The 17,197-nt window shown below is 44.9% G+C and overlaps 1 protein-coding gene across 11 annotated transcripts in view; it reads right to left on the bottom strand.

Moving 5' to 3' along the window:
- The window catches only part of VMP1 (vacuole membrane protein 1), a 55,996-nt gene that overhangs the window by 28,853 nt on the left and 9,946 nt on the right, over positions 1-17,197 (bottom strand). For 9 of the 11 annotated variants that reach the window (XM_046902683.1, XM_040650502.2, XM_415880.8 and 6 more), the window contains 3 exons: positions 16,572-16,662; positions 15,444-15,554; positions 4,399-4,566 (listed from right to left, as the gene is read on the bottom strand). In XM_046902683.1, the coding sequence (XP_046758639.1) occupies positions 4,399-4,566; positions 15,444-15,554; positions 16,572-16,662 (370 nt within the window). Of the gene's footprint in view, positions 1-295; positions 4,567-15,443; positions 15,555-16,571; positions 16,663-17,197 lie in introns of those variants that run through there. The other 2 variants (XM_046902684.1, XM_046902685.1) reach the window with 2 other exon arrangements.

Genomic DNA, 17,197 nt, shown 5'->3' with positions numbered 1-17,197 from the left:
CAGAGATGTGTGCCACGTTATAACTGCAGGGCTGTGGAAAGCAGTTGCTTTGAGGAGCTTGCTTTCATCCACCAGGACAGCTTTTTCCTGACATTAAATATAAAGCCATTGGCTATGAGATCCCATTTTTCCATGTTAGGGAAATGCAGCTTTTCTCAATGCAGGGTACCACACTGCAAGGTCACAGCTGTGAGCCCTGCCTGCCCTGGGGCCAGCAGTGTGCTGCTGTGAGGGGCTGCAGCCCATCCCCATCCCTATCCCCACCCCACACACCGGCCCAGCCCGGCCATCTCGCCTCCTGCACAGAGCCAGGCACACTTGCCAGCATGTGACAGCTCCTGCACAGCCTGCAGAACCATCTGGGAACTCCTCCCCTGCGCCGTCATGCAGTTTACTTACGGTTCACAAAGTCATGAGACCTCGTGCAAGTGTTTATTAGAAAACAGGGTCAAGTTTTACTACAGCTACGAGCAAGGAAAATAAGGTTAAGCAAAGCTCGATCTGGAGATTTCTCTCTCCTTAAGATGGGATAAAGAAAGCCAAGAGAACTAGAGATGAAAGCACGGTTCCTTTCTCACCACAGGAAAATTATATTTGTTTTCTCAGGACATCAAATGACTCATTTCAGTCTTGTGGGTAAATACAACTTTAGTTTAACCAAAGAAAAAGAATAGAAAAGAGAGACAACCGAGACTGAACATATGGATAAACAGAGGCTAATGAAACAGGAACTTGGATTAAACTCAGAATAGTTTAAATATAGGACAGGTAACACACAATAGTCGGGCAGCACACTGGAAAAGTGCTAAAACTGAGCTGCACGCAGATGGCTTTTCTTTCTTAGGGTCAGGAGTGAGTAACAAATGCTTTTCTATCCCTTTGAAGCTATGTAAAAGCCTTTCAATTTCCTTTGTTCCCACTCTATATGCAGCTGCACGCGAGGGAGAATTCCAGCTGCTGTGGGTACTCCAAACCAACAGGTTGTGGCTTTCCATGCTGCCCTTCTCTGCAGTTACCCCAACTGCTGAGGTCTCACTTTAAGCGCAGCATCTCACGTTTACGCCTCGTTTTCCACAGCAGAAAAACTCAAACGGGTGCAACAAGCTGAACTTCATTAATCTGCCTGCTGCTGGCACGGGGGGGAGATCAGTCTGCACACAGTAGCAACGACGGCTCAGAAAAATTCACTTGAGGTTATGTTCTCAGGGTGATGCAAGAACAAAAAGTCACATTGCTCCTCCGGGCTCTGCCAATTCGCCTTGGCTTCGTTCTGTTAGCTGAGGAAGAGGTTTGCATGCGTGTACTGGACGTGAACTTTCATTAAAGTGGATCGGTCACATGCTCATTACAAAACATCCCCGAGCTGCAACAATATCATATGATTTCAGGGCTACCCAACATAGGTTCCCTACGTGTGTTTAAGGAAAAAAAATAAAGCAAGGAATGAAGGATACAACCCAGTAACTATTTAACTGCTTTCTGTAACATTAGCTCTCTATTTAACATGGGATGCAAGTTCTGCTAACAGCAAACTGGAAAAGCAAATAGATGCTGAGCGAAATTCTTTTACACAGTATATTCAGAAAAGGAAATGGGGAAATGACTCTGCTAGAAAGAGTCGTTCAAACTGATTTCATCCCGGTCCGCCTGTCCTACTAATCCCCAGCAATTAAGTGCTTTTATTCTCTCCCCTCCTTTCTTATAAAAAAAGAAAAGAAAAAGGAAAGCTGCAACACATTAAAAATGTAGGGCACTATTGAATACCCTGCCCCTGTGGGATAGCAGGCTGTGAAAACTGGCATACACCTACCTAGCAGATTGTTTGGGGGAGTCCTTCTGCAGGCCAGGACTGGTGGAGCCAATTTTTATAGTGATTTTTAAAACCATCCTTTCCATTTCACCTAATAATTCCTTAGATACGGTGGTATTTAATTCCAGCAACACTCATTATCAACAGAAATGAGTATCACTGACATGCAGGGGAGCAGTAATGATTTTCATCTCTGGAAAAAGCTGTACCTGGTTTAGGTCAGCTGGAACAGATGCTGATGTTTTTGTGATCTGAATCCAATCCCTTCTGCAGAGCAATCCCTGCACTCAGGCCTGGCAGGATACTCAGCCTGGGCAGCTTTACAGGCAGAGCTCTGCAGAGTGCCCCGGTGGGACCGTCCTGCTTTCAACGTTTTACATGAAATCTTATATTCCTACCACTCTCCTGTCTCCTTCCAAACAATCCAGGAGATCAGCCAGCTCTTGGCTCTGCAGCCTTTCGACAGCGTTTCACTTTACAAGGCTGAAGGAAAGAGGCTGGCAGTGCTACTGCACCTCTTCCTCACGGGGCTCCATGTGCTGTGCAAGGAGCACATCTGCACACAGCCAATCACTCCTTTGCTTTTGCATTTATCCACTGTTTCTCATGATACACTCAGACACTACATCCAATTATTAGTTCCCAGTTCCATTAAAAAAAAGAGTTCAATCAATGAAGCTCAGATGAGGAATTACTCTGATTATTCCCCATTTCACTTCCAAGCTGAAAACAAATTCAAATCAAGTATTTTTAGTAAGGTTCTGAGTTGTAAAAGCTCATCTTGCTTTGTTTTCTGGAAGCTGCCATTGCTTTCCAGTTCAGTGGGATCTGGTTTAGATACGGCAGAACCCAGAGTAAGTTTCTCCAACAGCTTCCATGAAACATTAACTGGAATCATGACACAAAAGAAACGCACTAGAAGAAGCAGCAGCAGTCGCCAACATGATCTGGCTTACAGGAAATTAGCAAGTAATGTTTATGTACTCATGAAACATTCCAAGAAAGCATAACATTACACTAGACACCACTGAGAGACGGGGATGGTCCCGGGGGAAAAGTGAGTGGAGACAGAGGTCAGCAGAAAGGTGGTGGGCAGGGAACTCCAAGGCGAGAAGGGGAGGCGGGGAGGGGGATGGGTTGCTCCAGTGCCTTTCTCCTTTCCACAGCCTGGACCCAGAAATGCTGCTCTCACGAAAGACTGGAGGTACCACTTGTTGTCCTCTGAAGGACACAAGCTTTCAGTGCTTGCAGTGCTATTAATTCATTGCTGAGCTTAATTCTCATCACTGTTCCATTATTTTAGATGCTGAAGATTAAGCAACGCGTGTTTACCCTCAGTTGCGTTTGTATTTTGCAGCCCTAGAAACATGACTGTAAGTGCCATTTTTGTCTGCGTTAAACAAACTCAAGCAGAAGCAGAGCAGCAGCAAAATAAAAAGAGAAAAAAAAGCTTATATTTATGGTCTTATAAGTACTTGTATCTCCAGCCACTCATCAAGCATTCAGGGAAATCTGTCCTCTCATTAGAAAGACTGAAAATGAAGATATACTTTGCTTCTCAAGAGAGCTCCAAGTCCACTTTTTCCATTATTAAAATCACAATGGATTTTGTACATCACTCCACACAAACACTGTGAGCTGTACTTTACTTTCTCTGACATGGGTCGAATCCATGATGCGCGCAGCCTAAACCTCATTCCTGTAAGCAGTGCAGCTGCTGATCATTTTAAAAGCTGCAGTGACCAAAGTTGCCTTAAGATACCTTTTTGTACCACGAGGAGGTATTTGGGAACATGAGAGCAGACAGTAAATGTTATCTGTATTCAGGATTTCCCCTCTGTACGTTTGAATTTGACAACCACAAATTTACCAATTAAGTGGTCACCCAGAACAGGAATCCAGCAGTAAAAGCAAAGTGAATGTGGCACACAGTTCAGTTCTCAGCAGATACATCTGTATAAACTGGGATTGAAAGTCACCTATCCAGAATGAAACAGACACCAACTGATCAAAGTCATCCAAAAAGCAAACTACACCAAAACTGCAGGGGGAATAAAAGGAACAGAAAGGAAGTTCCAACAGCAGCATTTCCTGATTCATTTAGAAGCCAACCTGCTTTTCCTGTTTGAAATGAAAAGTTTACCCTGATGGAAACAGGCAGTGAAAAGGAAATGCTATACAAAAACATGTAACACAGCACTGCATTTAATCTGATTCATTGATGGAACCCACAATAAACATCTCAGCTGTGGTATCAGGGCCTGAATCCTTTCTAAGAGTATCTGCAACTTCCCTCAAATTATAAACTCAAATTCTTTGAGGTTTATTGTTTAATGCATGCAGTGTAACGCTGCAGTTCATAACAGTTGGTCCTTTAAGAACTTGAAGATTAATACTACAGGGGATCAATACTACATGGCCAGTGCAGAGAAGGCTGATCAGGAAAGCAGCTCTTTGTACCACAGATACAAACGCAGCAGCGTTAAGCCATCCTCATTTGGCCCAAGTAAGCAATTGCTGAGTGCTGCTGAACAGAAAAAGCAGGTGTGTAGGTTAAAGCAGCCCCGGTTTTACAAAGCAAGGCTTACCCACATGCAGGCCTCCAGCCTGACTTTTGAGATGATCGCCCACAGAGAGATGGATCCGTCGCTCCCCTCCTCATCAGGGCAGATGATCTGATCTGGGTACGGAGGCTCAGGAAAGTTAACGGAGTTACATTCATAGGCAGCAAGAGTAACTGATGCTATGTGTGGACCCTGGAAAAACAGAATTCCAAACGCATTTCATGTGAGTTGTAATAAAGATTACAATAAAAAAACCTGCATTTACCCCATTTTGTCCGTGATGTAAAGAACGTAGGCTAGAACTTACCATTTCTCACTTAGGCCGTTAATGTTAAATAACATACGGGGTTTTTCTAAGAGCATCTGAAGTGCCACATAAGCTATTAACGCTCTTTCATAAAGTTCTGCCTTGTCATCAAATAAAAAGGTTAAGGAGTCTTTCAGTTTCTGCCACGGCAAGGTAAGAATCCTTCCTTCTCAAAACAGGAAAACTTTCAATTTAATCAACTTTGAAATGGTCTCGTTAAGATATTCAGGGCCAGCAGCTTTATTGCAGCAGGTGCTCTCCCTGCTGTTGTTTGTAGAGGATGAAAGCATTTAAATTCCATATTAAGCTTTTTTTGAATGACCAGACCTTATCACATCTTCCATTGGAGCTTTGCAACTTTTGGATCTTTCTCCAAAAACCCGTGGCTTTAACTCATGCCTGTATTTCTGCATGTACCAGAAAGCGACCTCACAAAGCAGTCTGAAATATACTTCAGGACTGTGGTGTTATTTCAGTGCCACACAGATGGATCACTCCTGCTCTGCATCTCACATCAAACGACTGCTGGGGCAAACCACCAAAAATGAGCATCGATGTTGACTGAAGAATTCAACTGCTTCAACCTTAAAGAACTGCTGTTATTTAAATACAAAAGAAGTCAAGAGGCAATCCTACAGCTACATTCAGTACTCCGAACCCAGCACTTGGTGCTGTAGAAGAGAAAGCCCTTAAAAATAAGGCTTATTAGACCAATAAGGGAGCCTAATACCTCCCAAAGCCAGATTTCTTACAAAATAATGAGGGAAAGAGAAAGTATGATAGAACCCAATGCTGCCATTTCACCTTGTGAGGCTCCCAAAGCTCACTTTGAAACGCAGGAGCCTGAGGTATGAGGATCTTACAGCCTTCATTTGCACATGAAAGGGTGAGATGCTGCAGCCTCACACTAAAGGTGAAGCCTCAGTGCCTTTCCTAGACTTAGGGAAGAAGATTTTAGTTGGGTTCACTCATGCCAACATTTCAGGCCTCATTGAAGAGACCAGAGCACCTACACAGCCACATCTGCACGGCAACTTATCTCATGGCAATGAGATACAAATTCTGCAGTTTATTGAAGTAAAATAAGAAGAGATGCAGAACTTGACACACAAGAAGTGATTTCGATATAGGAGGAAGAATGAACAAGTGACTTGTAACATGTACTAGAGACACTGCGAGAAGTCATATTGACAATGGACTCCTTTTTGGTAACAGCTGCAAGACCCCCCCCCCCATCCCAGCAATTTCAGACCTAAACAAATAATGCATTTCTATTTGACTCATGGAGGACAGGGGCAAAGACAGAATGAAACTCTCCTCAAATCCCAAAGTACATTCATGGCAAACCTGGTAACTTTTCTCCACTGTGTTCTAAAGCTTACAGAATTCAGCTGCACCCCCCGCTTCCCCTCCCCAGTCTGACAGCTAATCTGGGACAGGGAAAGGTCTCTCGAGCCATCTTCCTTAACCCACGGGTTTCACCTGCATACACTGGCAGTAGAAGTCTCTTGAACATGAAATTTGCATGGAGGAAATCCCCATGCACTTGAGTTTAAATGACCATTTCCTATGTTCCCTTGAGAGTAGGGGCAAGCTTGCTGCCGAGGCAGGGCGATACGGTGTGTGAATCAAGAAGTACGATTTTCGGTTCCACAAAATTTGGCAGGTCAACCACACTACAGTACAACTGCAGCCAGCTGTGATGGCAGGCTGTTACTTTCAGTTTTATTGTAGTAAAATATAATCTGTGCTCTAACGAAGCTCCCCCATCCTCTTTGTAAGGTTTCACTCAGAGCACTGCCAGTATTTCTTCTCAAACTGTGCACTGTGGTGTGAAGAAGGCCCTGTGCTCCCAAGAGGATGCAAAGACAAAATGCCTCCTCTGGGAGCTCCTTGCCATGAGCTGCTTCTCCCAGTGGGGTTGCCAGCCTCGGAATGGCCCAACAGTCCCAAAGCATCGCCTCCTGTTAAGAGCTCAACCAACAGATGTCTGCCAAAGGAAACATCTTACCAGTGGCAGCCAGTGGAAAAAAGAAAGGCATTTGCAAAGCTGCTGTAAATGGCCAACGAAGCACCTGAAGACTACGCCAATTGAACATAATTCTTCCGCTGCAATGTAAACAATTCTATAATGGAAAGAAGTTGGAGTTATGGAACACACTGAAGCCACATTTTAACTGGAATAACAAATAAAGCATAAACAGTTCATTTACAGCGACAAAGTGCAGGGTATTAAAATTCAGAAAGAGCCAAAGGAGAGCAGAACAATCCCATGTCCTTGCAGTGCAGCCCAGCTGTCCCATTAGTCCAAGGGCCAGCAGCTCGCAGCGTGGCAGCCGCATGCATCACCCCCCACATCTGCTTTTGTTCCAGTGCTGCTTTGAGAGCTCACACAGAGCACAACACTTCTACAGAGCCCCGTTACCAAGCACCTCCCAAACAATGGCTGGCCGACGGGGCCGTGGCTGTGGGGAGGGTCTGTGTGTTGCAGAAGAGGCACCATTTTGCTTTGTAGGCAGCAGTGGGGCTGCTTTAACTCTGCTTTAACAGGACGGGGAACCAACTCCAGGTGCCACCCTTGGGAAAGCCCAGGCAATATACACTCAGATGCACACTGTGCTCCTTCGAGCCAGAAGGACTCATTTTCACACTGTTTTTTAACCCTCTCCAAGCAATACTTTCCCACCTTCTCCCCCTCTGCACATACTCCGAGGTTTACCTCTCACAATGCTTTAGGAAAACCTCTAAGACATCTCCTCCGCAGCTCTACCTTTAAAAATAGCTCCACAAAACGACTTCAAACCCTCATACCAGACAACAAGCACTAAAACCAGCCGACTCAGTAGACGTGCCGCTTGCCAAACCAGGAACAGTCACAGAAATTCAAGGCATGTAAGATCCTGAACACAACTGTCTTTTCCTCACCCTCTTCCAGTGAAGTCTTTTTCCCTCATTGCAGGAGGCACTCACAGGGGCCAATGCAGGAGAAATTGAGAAACGTTCTGCTGACTCGGGCTAGAAGCATTTGCTTGCCACTGCTGGCGACCAGCAGGAGCCTGTGGTCAGGCTGGAATGCAATTTGTTAGAAATATCTGTGCCATTTAAAATCAAACAGGACAAGAGCTGGTCACCAAGAGCAACTCAACATAAATCTATGCTTTAGTAATAGTAATCTGGGGGGAGGGCTGGAAATCCCTATTTGTACAACTCTTAGAGAAGGCACCCTCGAACTCCTGAACTCGCAGCCTTCAGAGAATTTGGAAGTTTAGTGACTGAAGTCACCCCAGTTAGAATAGATGCTGCTAATCCTTAGAAACAAGTTACTCCAAATGTGTTGTGAAATGTCTAGAAAGTAGAGTCTTTTTCTTTTTAATCTATAAATCACACTTGGAAATTCACCTCTGCAAGGCGAAGTTCAGCTCTTTAAAAACACACTGATGCTCATTTTATTTACAACAGAGAAGTCTTTTTACCAGGAGGAGAAATGACTGCATATCCAATTAAGAGTGAATCACGTTTTCGTGGTATTAATCACTCTGTGCATCCAGACTGTGAACAGAACCATAGCTGCAAACAACTGCATCTCAAAGGCGGTGCTCTCACGTGTCCCTGCACACAACAGCCATCCTGCCCGAGTGCTGCAAGCACAAGAACAGCATCCGATTTTAACCTTTTGTATTTGGAGAAGACATAATTTTAGACTCATTCTAAGTTAGAAATATTTCACAAAGAAAAGCGATACGTCTGCCAGCAAGAAAAATATTACCCTGAACTCACAGCTGAACTTAATGCACTAAAAATCTGTTTTCCTCCATGGATACGGAGCTCTTCATACCGGCCCCAAGGCTCAACCTTTCCACGGGGGGGAACATGTCCTACCATATTTGATTAAGATAAATTAGAAAAGCAAAAGCTTGCTTCTCATGGGAAACATCCTGCAAGCGTTGCCCCAGGCTGCGACTCATCTCATACTCATCTATGAAGTCACTACACCTCTCCAGAAAGTAACACCATCTTACAGCACCTTTTTATCTCCAGGAGCAGCGAACAGCTGCCCCCAAAGCAAACTGCTCTGTGATTACAGGAGGAAAACTGGGTCTGGATCAGCATATTTACTGACCACCTCCGGTCTGTCTGTCTGTGCGATGAGATTAAAACGTCTCATGATTTAATGTGTTGTCTGGTATGCAGTACAGGACATAAAAAGGGTCTCAGAATGAAGAAGGATCCCATACCTACAGCATCCTCTGGTGCCACAAGCATCCAGCAGGCAGCCAGGGCTCTAGCACACCGTCACGGCATTTCAAGCAGTGTATTAACTTTACAGTCACATGTCTGTTAGCAAGTTTCCATTCCCACTTCAGTCAAGCTTTGCCCCACGGCGCAGAGCTGATGGAAATTCCAAACGATGAGCCACAAGCTCTGAATATGACTGAGCAAGAACCACCAAGAGAGCAGGCACGTGGTCCCACGGAATGCAGAACGGGGCCATGTTGCTACTTTGAGGAGTAACAAGAAAAGCAGACGCTTTGTAAAGCTATGCCCACGCTGCTTTCTATAGGAGCAGTCACACAGACCCACGTCAGGAAAAGGCACAACTGGAAGAATCCAAGTTCAAACTCTGGTGCTGACAGAAGACAAAAATAATCCGTCAACATTTTTTCCTCGCCCATCCTTAGTCAGCCACTTATTATTACTAAGGAATAAATCACAGCATCTGCTCAAATTGACACTAGCAGTGATGATTGGCTTTAATGCCTCCAATTAGAGATTGCCTCACACTGTTATCGTTATTTCCAGCCTGGTCAAGGAAGCAGGGACAAGAAAAGCACAAAGTTCAGGCTGCTCATTTGGAAAGGAAAAAAACAACCAACAGCGCAGAGACTGCGTGAGAGCAAGTGAGGAGAAAGCATGATGTGACCTCCCAGCAGCCAGGGTCAGCCACAAGGAAATCAAGAGCAGATAATGAAAACCAAGTGTCAGCATCTGAAAGGTAAAGTCCATCAACCTCTGAAAGGAAGAGAATGGGGCACCGACTGCCTTACTGGCCCTGCAGCTTGGGGCAAGCTCAGACAACTACAACTGCCCAAGAGGCTCAAGATGGTTTAAACGTTAATATGACATCAAAACGTCACAGGCTTCTGAAAAGTCGAAGTAAGGGAGCTAACCTCACACAGCCAGAGGAGCTTCCCATTAGCTGTTTGCTACCACAGCTCCAGCTTGAGATAAAGTGTCCAGCTCCTGCCGTGCAGTGATTCCAGCAGCACTAGAGGCCATACACGGCACTGGCAGTCACCCCGTTTCGGCCGCTGACTCGGATGGCCCAGCAGCTCACAGTGGGGCAGGAGGGAAGTTCCTGCTTCCAGCCTTCCCTCCCCCAGTCCCCTGCCAGGCTTTGTCACCCTCACAGAGGACAAGCAGCTTCCCTCTGCATCCAGGCACCAGGCTGGAGGGGAGGTGAGGGTCACGGCCTCCCAGATTGGGCTGCAATGGTTGTTACCTCTACAGCACAATCCAGAAGAATATAAAACAGAGGTGTTGGCTGTATCTATTGGTATTTCAACATATAAAACAGCAGTGGGTGCGCTCACAGCACTCAGACTCCAAATGAACATTTTTCCTTTGCAAATACCACATTTAAGCTCAGATGTTTTAAATGCAAGGAAGGCACCCAGGTTACTACTCAGCTCATCTGGCAGCAGTGCCCAGCTCAGCCCATCGGGCTCTCCCAGTTCATCAGCACATTACAAACACAGATGCTGCAGTTTCAAGCAGAACAGAGCCCATGTGAACTGCAGGCAGCAGTTTCCAACAAGAGATGGTAAGCAAAGAAGTGATTTTGTAAATTGTGTTGATTGAAGTATTCCAGGATGTTCCATTGTGCAGAGTGCAGGACAGCTGGAGGAAGTAGGTTTAAAGGCATGGAGGAAACAAATGAAAGAGTACGTTGCATACCAGCCTTACACAAACAGGCTCCATTTCAACTTGCTTTACAATTGATTCCTGTCTTCTGCACCACCACGTATTTTTAAGTGCCTTAGCTCAATAGCAGTAACCTGATCACAGATATTAGACTAAACCAGGTTTTATTTCCTTTGTTTTAGGCTTGCCAATTGATGTGAATTGAAGAGCTGCATGGAGTGGATATGAACACTTAACAATAACTCAGTGCTGAGAGGGGGAGCGTGGCTGTGTCCCCCACCTGGTTGGGCAGCTCAGGTTCTCCTCCTGGCTTTTTTCCTTTACACACAGAACATATCACCTATGAGTTATTCACGATCATTTTAAATGATCCCCCTACAAAAAAAAAAAAGAGCAAATTTTTTATGAAGCAGAAAATCACAAAGAAAATACTCCTGCATTAACGTCACTGATTAACAGGGGAAGGAATGAGACTAAATTCTGTGGATTTCCAAATTATAACGTGTACTTCACAGCACTGGAGTGAGCCCTGTTGTGTAAGCTTTTCTTTCGAGCCCTCGGGTCTCCTCACAAGTTTGGCTCCTGGATCACCGAAACAAATGTGATTTTAAAAAGCATTCGGTAGTCCTGGCAGGAAAGAGGGGTGTGGGGGTGTTTATTTGTAATGATTCATGCCAACAATTGAGTTTTTTTTGGAGAAAAGTTAACAAGCTCACGATTGCACGATGTGTCTGATTTTCAGTGCTCCCATTCTAAGCTCAGCTCCTTTTGCACAGGGCCAGAACGTGACTCCCTCTGGCTGTGTGCTGCTGTGCTCTCCGGAGGCCAAAATGCGACCTCTGGCCACAGCCAAGCCCTGGAACCAATTCAGAACAAAAGCAAGACGTTGAACCCTCCGGCCCAGATAAACCCCAGCGGGCTCTCCAAAGTCAGCCCTGTCAATGACGGCACTGTCTTTGCAATGTGCTTCTCTTTAAAGGCAGTCTTCGGTCCTTTCTCAAGGCCCGAAATTACTGCCACGCTCCTTCTCTCCTCTGCAGAACGCCCGAGAAAGAATGAGGTGACAAACCCACACATGTGAAAAAATCCCAGCTCTTTTCTGACCTCCGTGCACAAAGCATTCCTATTGTACCTCATGTTTCCTGTTTGTGTTGCTCTGCAGCCCGGCCACCGAGCAGAGCTCTCCGGCAGTTGCTCCACTTGGCTCTATCAGCAAGAGAGCAGAGATGGGGATTTAGAAAAACAAAAACACCAACAATTGCAGACAGCCAGAACTCGCACTGCACTTCTGACCTGTAAGGAATTCGCTCCCATTCATCCCCCACCACTACAGATTGTAACACAGCATATATACAGAGGGGACACGTATCAGCTGGCTCTTGCACGAGGCTTTCTGATGGGCATGAATTCTAAGCTGATCTCCTTTCCCTCAATCACATCATCTGCAATCCACTGCCAGAGCTGACCTGAAACCAAGTCAGACAGCAGCATGAAGATGGCAGAGGGCAGCTCCAGCCCAGCACCCCACCCAGCATTGCCTGCTCCTTCGCCCCACAAGCACGAGCAATCCCTGAGGAGCCATCTCCCAGCAATTAAGCGATTCATGCCACTTGTCTTTTAATATACCAGCAATATAAGAGCAAACATATTGAGACTAAACTCTGCCCCCAGAACGACAGCCCTGTATGCCGCTAAAACCTTGGAGTCATTAATCCTAATAGCTTTATTTCCTACAGCACCACATCATGATTACTATTTTTAAAGTGTTGTTCTTAAAGAATCCTGAAACGACTTTAATGGGCTTTGGGAATAAAAGCCAGCAGACTTGTTTTGAATGTGTCAGAATAAAGAGGATTCTTGGAAGAGCGGCCGGCTTCCACACTGCTGTGCTGAAACCTGCTCTGTGCCAGCCCTGCGCTCAGTGCCAGCTGCAGCCAGAGGATCCTTTCCCAACAGCCATGTTGAATTTTACACTTACTGCTGGCTACGACTGAGCAGACAGCACTGAACTGGGAACCAACGCAGCAGATAGCATTTGGATCCTCTATTATATACAGGAAGTCCTTGAACTGCAGAAATGTCAGCTTGATCGCAGGCTTTTTATTGCCAAAATCCACCTTTCCCTCCCAGACCAAGATGCATTCAGCAAGAGTGTTCTGGTGACCAACAAAAAATCAGAAGCAGATGTGAGCTGACAGCACTGGGGGCAGCGCTGTGCCCCCAAACAGAGGCTGCTTGAGACTGCAGGCTCTGCTTCAAGTCAACCTATTGTTTCCAAGCCCTCACCCCTGGATCTCTCCTGCAACAAAGCAGCTGGTGTAGATGCTCTGAAGAATCCAGATAAATGATAGTTCTCAACACTGGAAAAACAGCTCACCGGGCCAGGAAAGCAAACATCAGAGTCACTCACATACTGCATCTATTGCACAACCAGTGAAGCACCCAGCTACCAGGCTGTGCTCACAGACAGCGTGCTGTGAACGAGCTGCACGCACCAGGAGGGCTATATTTACAAGAGATGCACCTGTGTCACAGCTGAAGCAACTCAGCACACTGCACCAACAGGTGCCTACATGCCAGCAATTCCTACCCCTCAGCCCTGGGTGGCAGAGACAATGCTGCAAGCACCAACAAGAGCCCAGCGGCTCATGGGTGGGCCCGAGAGCATTGTTCTCCAGGCATGTAATTGCATTCCCAACAATCTCACCCTACACACAGATTTGAAATGAGCAATTAATTATGAGCAATTTTAAAACACTTACAGAATCTGTTCTCTGCTGCCTGCAAATCCAGGCACTGAAACCAGCAGGGTGTTGGTTTGTTTTGTTTTGTTTTTTTTTTTAACTTTTAATTTCTTTGAATCAATGGAAGAATGAGTTTTGCCATAATCGAGAAATATCATTAAAGTATATGGAACATGGAAAGCAGGTATGTATTAATGTGAAAGTTAATACAGCGACTTCACCACAGCCATTAGATCTCTACTTTTAAATGAGGCTGCTGCACAATTAGAACAGTAAATTCTTTTAAAACTCCTTTTGAAAGCTGGAGCTCCTAACTGCTTTGCTCACAGAGGGTTAAATCCAGAAGTCTCAAATAATTTACCCGTAAAAGTGACAGCAGCTGTCTCAAGTCCCTTTCACACACGGTGTAGCCTCAAGCTCAGTGGGTATCAAGGACTGGACTATATTACTGGGTGTATTACATACGTGTATTGCTGATGGAGCTGTATTGATAATATTAACAGATCTGGTACTTAAAATGGCAACGTGCAGTCAGGGCAAGCAGCCTGTGTTCCTACACTCCCACTGCCATCTAGTGGCACGCAGCCACATGTGTTCCACCACGTTAAGGACCCTTCTGCATCCAGACATGCATTTAATCCCCAGAAGTGTATTTGTTCTGAACTTACCATCCTTGCTAATTGCTAATTAAGCCAACAGAGAAATAGCACCGTGTGTATACATGACTTAATGTCAGAGCAGGTCGTGGCCTAACACAGCCACTACATTCATGGACCCCGAAGGAAAGCTCAAGTGATATGCTATGACACTGAGTGAAAAAGTAACTCAGAACTAAGAAAACAGCCTGATTTTCAATAACAGAGTAAAGGAAAGGTCAGCCATCCCACCTTCCTTCAGAAAAAGAGAAAGCAAATAAAAAGTGCTGGCTTATAAAGACTTCTTTATAGGACGATGATGTGGGAGCGGCCCATGGTACAAAATGGGAGCCCTTCCTATTCAGCTTCCCATCAATGTACAACAGAACATGATCCAGTTTCAGATGCAGTTTGCAAACAATGGAAAACATCAGTTAATTACTAGATTTCTGACACAACTCTGTAAAAACTGAGACTAGGAATGGTACCATAAGCTCTCCAAACAGCTCCCAAGAGGATACCCAGACACAGCATCCCTTTGGTTAGAAGAAATCTTGCCTGTAAGGCTGTGTGTGCATTAACTTGTTTCTGTTTAGCAGCAGTTTCCTTTCTCCTGTGCTTTCAACTTTTAGGACAGAAGCCACAGGGACAGGCTGACACTGCTGCAAACGCAGCTGACACAGATGCCATTGGGTCTCATAGGCACTGCTTTGCTGTGTGGAAAAACACGAGTTCCTTGTTTCCTGTAGTGCTTTCTGTGTTATTGTTAATGATTAAAGCAGTCCTGAAAGTAAACATCTGTAATTGTCCCAAATACAAGATGACATTTGTTGCATAAACTGGTTTTAATTATTTTGTGGCCATGAATCCTTTTCTTAAATCCAGGACAGTGGTTTCATAAACAAGGAACAAACCCAATGGCCAAAAGCAAAACACAGCCAAACATTTCCCCAACTTTCCTAGCTGAGCTGAGATAAACAACATCAGATACACTTTCAGAACAACACAGAGTATTTTCTCTTTGCAGACAAACATTTTTCTTGCCATTATTATCAAAGCAAAATGAATACAGACTGAACCTCCAAGCAGCTGCCTACTCCTAGTCTCTCTGGTAGAAAAATGATCATTTTAAGCTATGAAGAGCGTGCTGAAAAATTTTTAGTGGAAACATTTGAGCTGCACACACCACAAAATGTTTTATTTATAGCAGTAAACGACAGCATAGAGAACTGCTGATTTTGACTCTTTCACAGTGAGCACACAAGCTACACAGCAGGGCTATGCAGTACAGAGCAAGGTGAGTGCTCACCAGTGCACTGCACTATTACACTAAGTATTTCCTTTCCTTCAGAAGAACTTGACATTTGGACTGACGGAAGATCCTTTATACATGAGATCTTAAAACCACACAACAATTCAAATACATGATTCACATAAAACATGGGACAGACATACGCTTACCAAGTAGAGCAGAAAGGTGTGAAGACCTGTTCCAAGTCCGACAGAGGACAGGATGCCCAATCCTACCCAGTAGGCACACCAGAAGAACTTCTTCTCCACGTACCGCACATACTGCAAGTGAAATCACAAAAGAGAAAAGGAATAATTGAGGTGATGTCTCTCGGAGGAGAATGTTAAAGCTACAGGCTAATACAGGTGCTCGTCTGCATAACAATAACCGAACCTGGTTCTTCTATTTGCAACTTACTACAATTACAGCAGAGACTTGTACAGAAAACACCACTCTTTGACAAGAAAAGCCTACAGACCTTATTATCAACAAGTTTTCAAGGAGAGGGATGAAGGATTGAGGACACTGCAGGCTGCACAAGCCTTGCCAGTCCCACAGGTGCAGGTTTCTCCCAGTAGCCTCCTACAGAGCTCTGGGTAGGCACTGCCCTGCTAAGCCCTGCAAAGCACGTGAAGCAACCTCAGGGCAGTGTGCCTCAACACCAGTTTGTAAGAGCCATCTAGCGGTGATGAGCATCCAGCTCTGCTCTTCATGCTGATGAAGGCACCAAAGGAGGAGTTTTTAATGAAGTAGGTGTTTGGGCATCAGGAAGAAGAAATGGTCACTGGTTAGGGCTGAAGCATGGGACTGAGTGAGGATGCAACACCAGAGGTGGAGATCTGAGCCGTGAAGCTATTTTATGTCAACACCTATGCCTACCCTCGTTGGTCAGGACACCCTTCCATAGCAGAAGAAACATTTCTTGGAAATCCATGAAGTTCTGTCATGACTCAGATTAACATTTTCCACAGAGCTCACACCACTATTAAAAACTCGTTAACAACTGAAGCGAAGGAGTGCTGCAGCATCAGAGGTGTGCTTACTCAGTCAAGAATAGATGAGAAATAGAACACCTACGTATGCAACAGAATAGATGACATGATACAGCTGATCTTCCTCCATCTTTCAAATACAACACACCCACACTCGACACAAGGCAAGTCATGACACGATCGATAAAAAACCTTAAGCAAACAGGGGTTCAAAAGACACGTTACAATCTGATGAAGACCCCATTCAATTCCCAGTATATCTACTTTAGCACAGGGACAAGCATTAGTCACTTGAGAACGTCATACCTGTTGATGTCTTCCTTCAGCATAATACATAGCTGTAAGCACTGCAAGCATCAGTAAAAAAGACACCAGGATACTTCGCCGATGCCACAATCTTAAAAGACAAATGGCAGTTAGAGCTTTTCATAGCATAGCATTCATTTAACAGTAACTTATCTTTGTGGAGTGGGATTGTGTGGATGTAGTCAGTAGGCATAATGGCAGCTGAAAAGTCTGCTATTATGAAAACAAACCTCCCCAAAAATATCTGGGGAGCCTTTATTCTTATGGAAAATCTCTACTTTACTGTTTTGTTTTTAAATAAAGAAAAACAAAGTTGCTGTCTGAAAGCAAACACAACCTAAACATCAAACGTTCAGCTTCAACAAGAGCATTTCATACCCAGGGCAGCATTCACAATCAAGCAAAGTACGAAGCAGGCAGTAGCCCTGGGGAGGGGATGTGGTGGGCAACAGAAGGGCTAATTTCAACCCACTTGCTGGTGGGCACAGCCACAGCAAAAACCTACACACTACTCTGGTTCTCTTGACCTGTTGAAGAGAATCTCTCTTGTGACAGCTCGAAGCTTAGTATGTACATTTTAACTGACTATGAAGTATCAGCAAGCTACTGCAGGTAAGGGGGAAAAG

Source organism: Gallus gallus, chromosome 19 (genome assembly GCF_016699485.2).
Source record: "Gallus gallus isolate bGalGal1 chromosome 19, bGalGal1.mat.broiler.GRCg7b, whole genome shotgun sequence".
NCBI classification, from domain to species: domain Eukaryota; kingdom Metazoa; phylum Chordata; class Aves; order Galliformes; family Phasianidae; genus Gallus; species Gallus gallus.
This window is presented reverse-complemented; position numbering and strand designations above follow the sequence as displayed.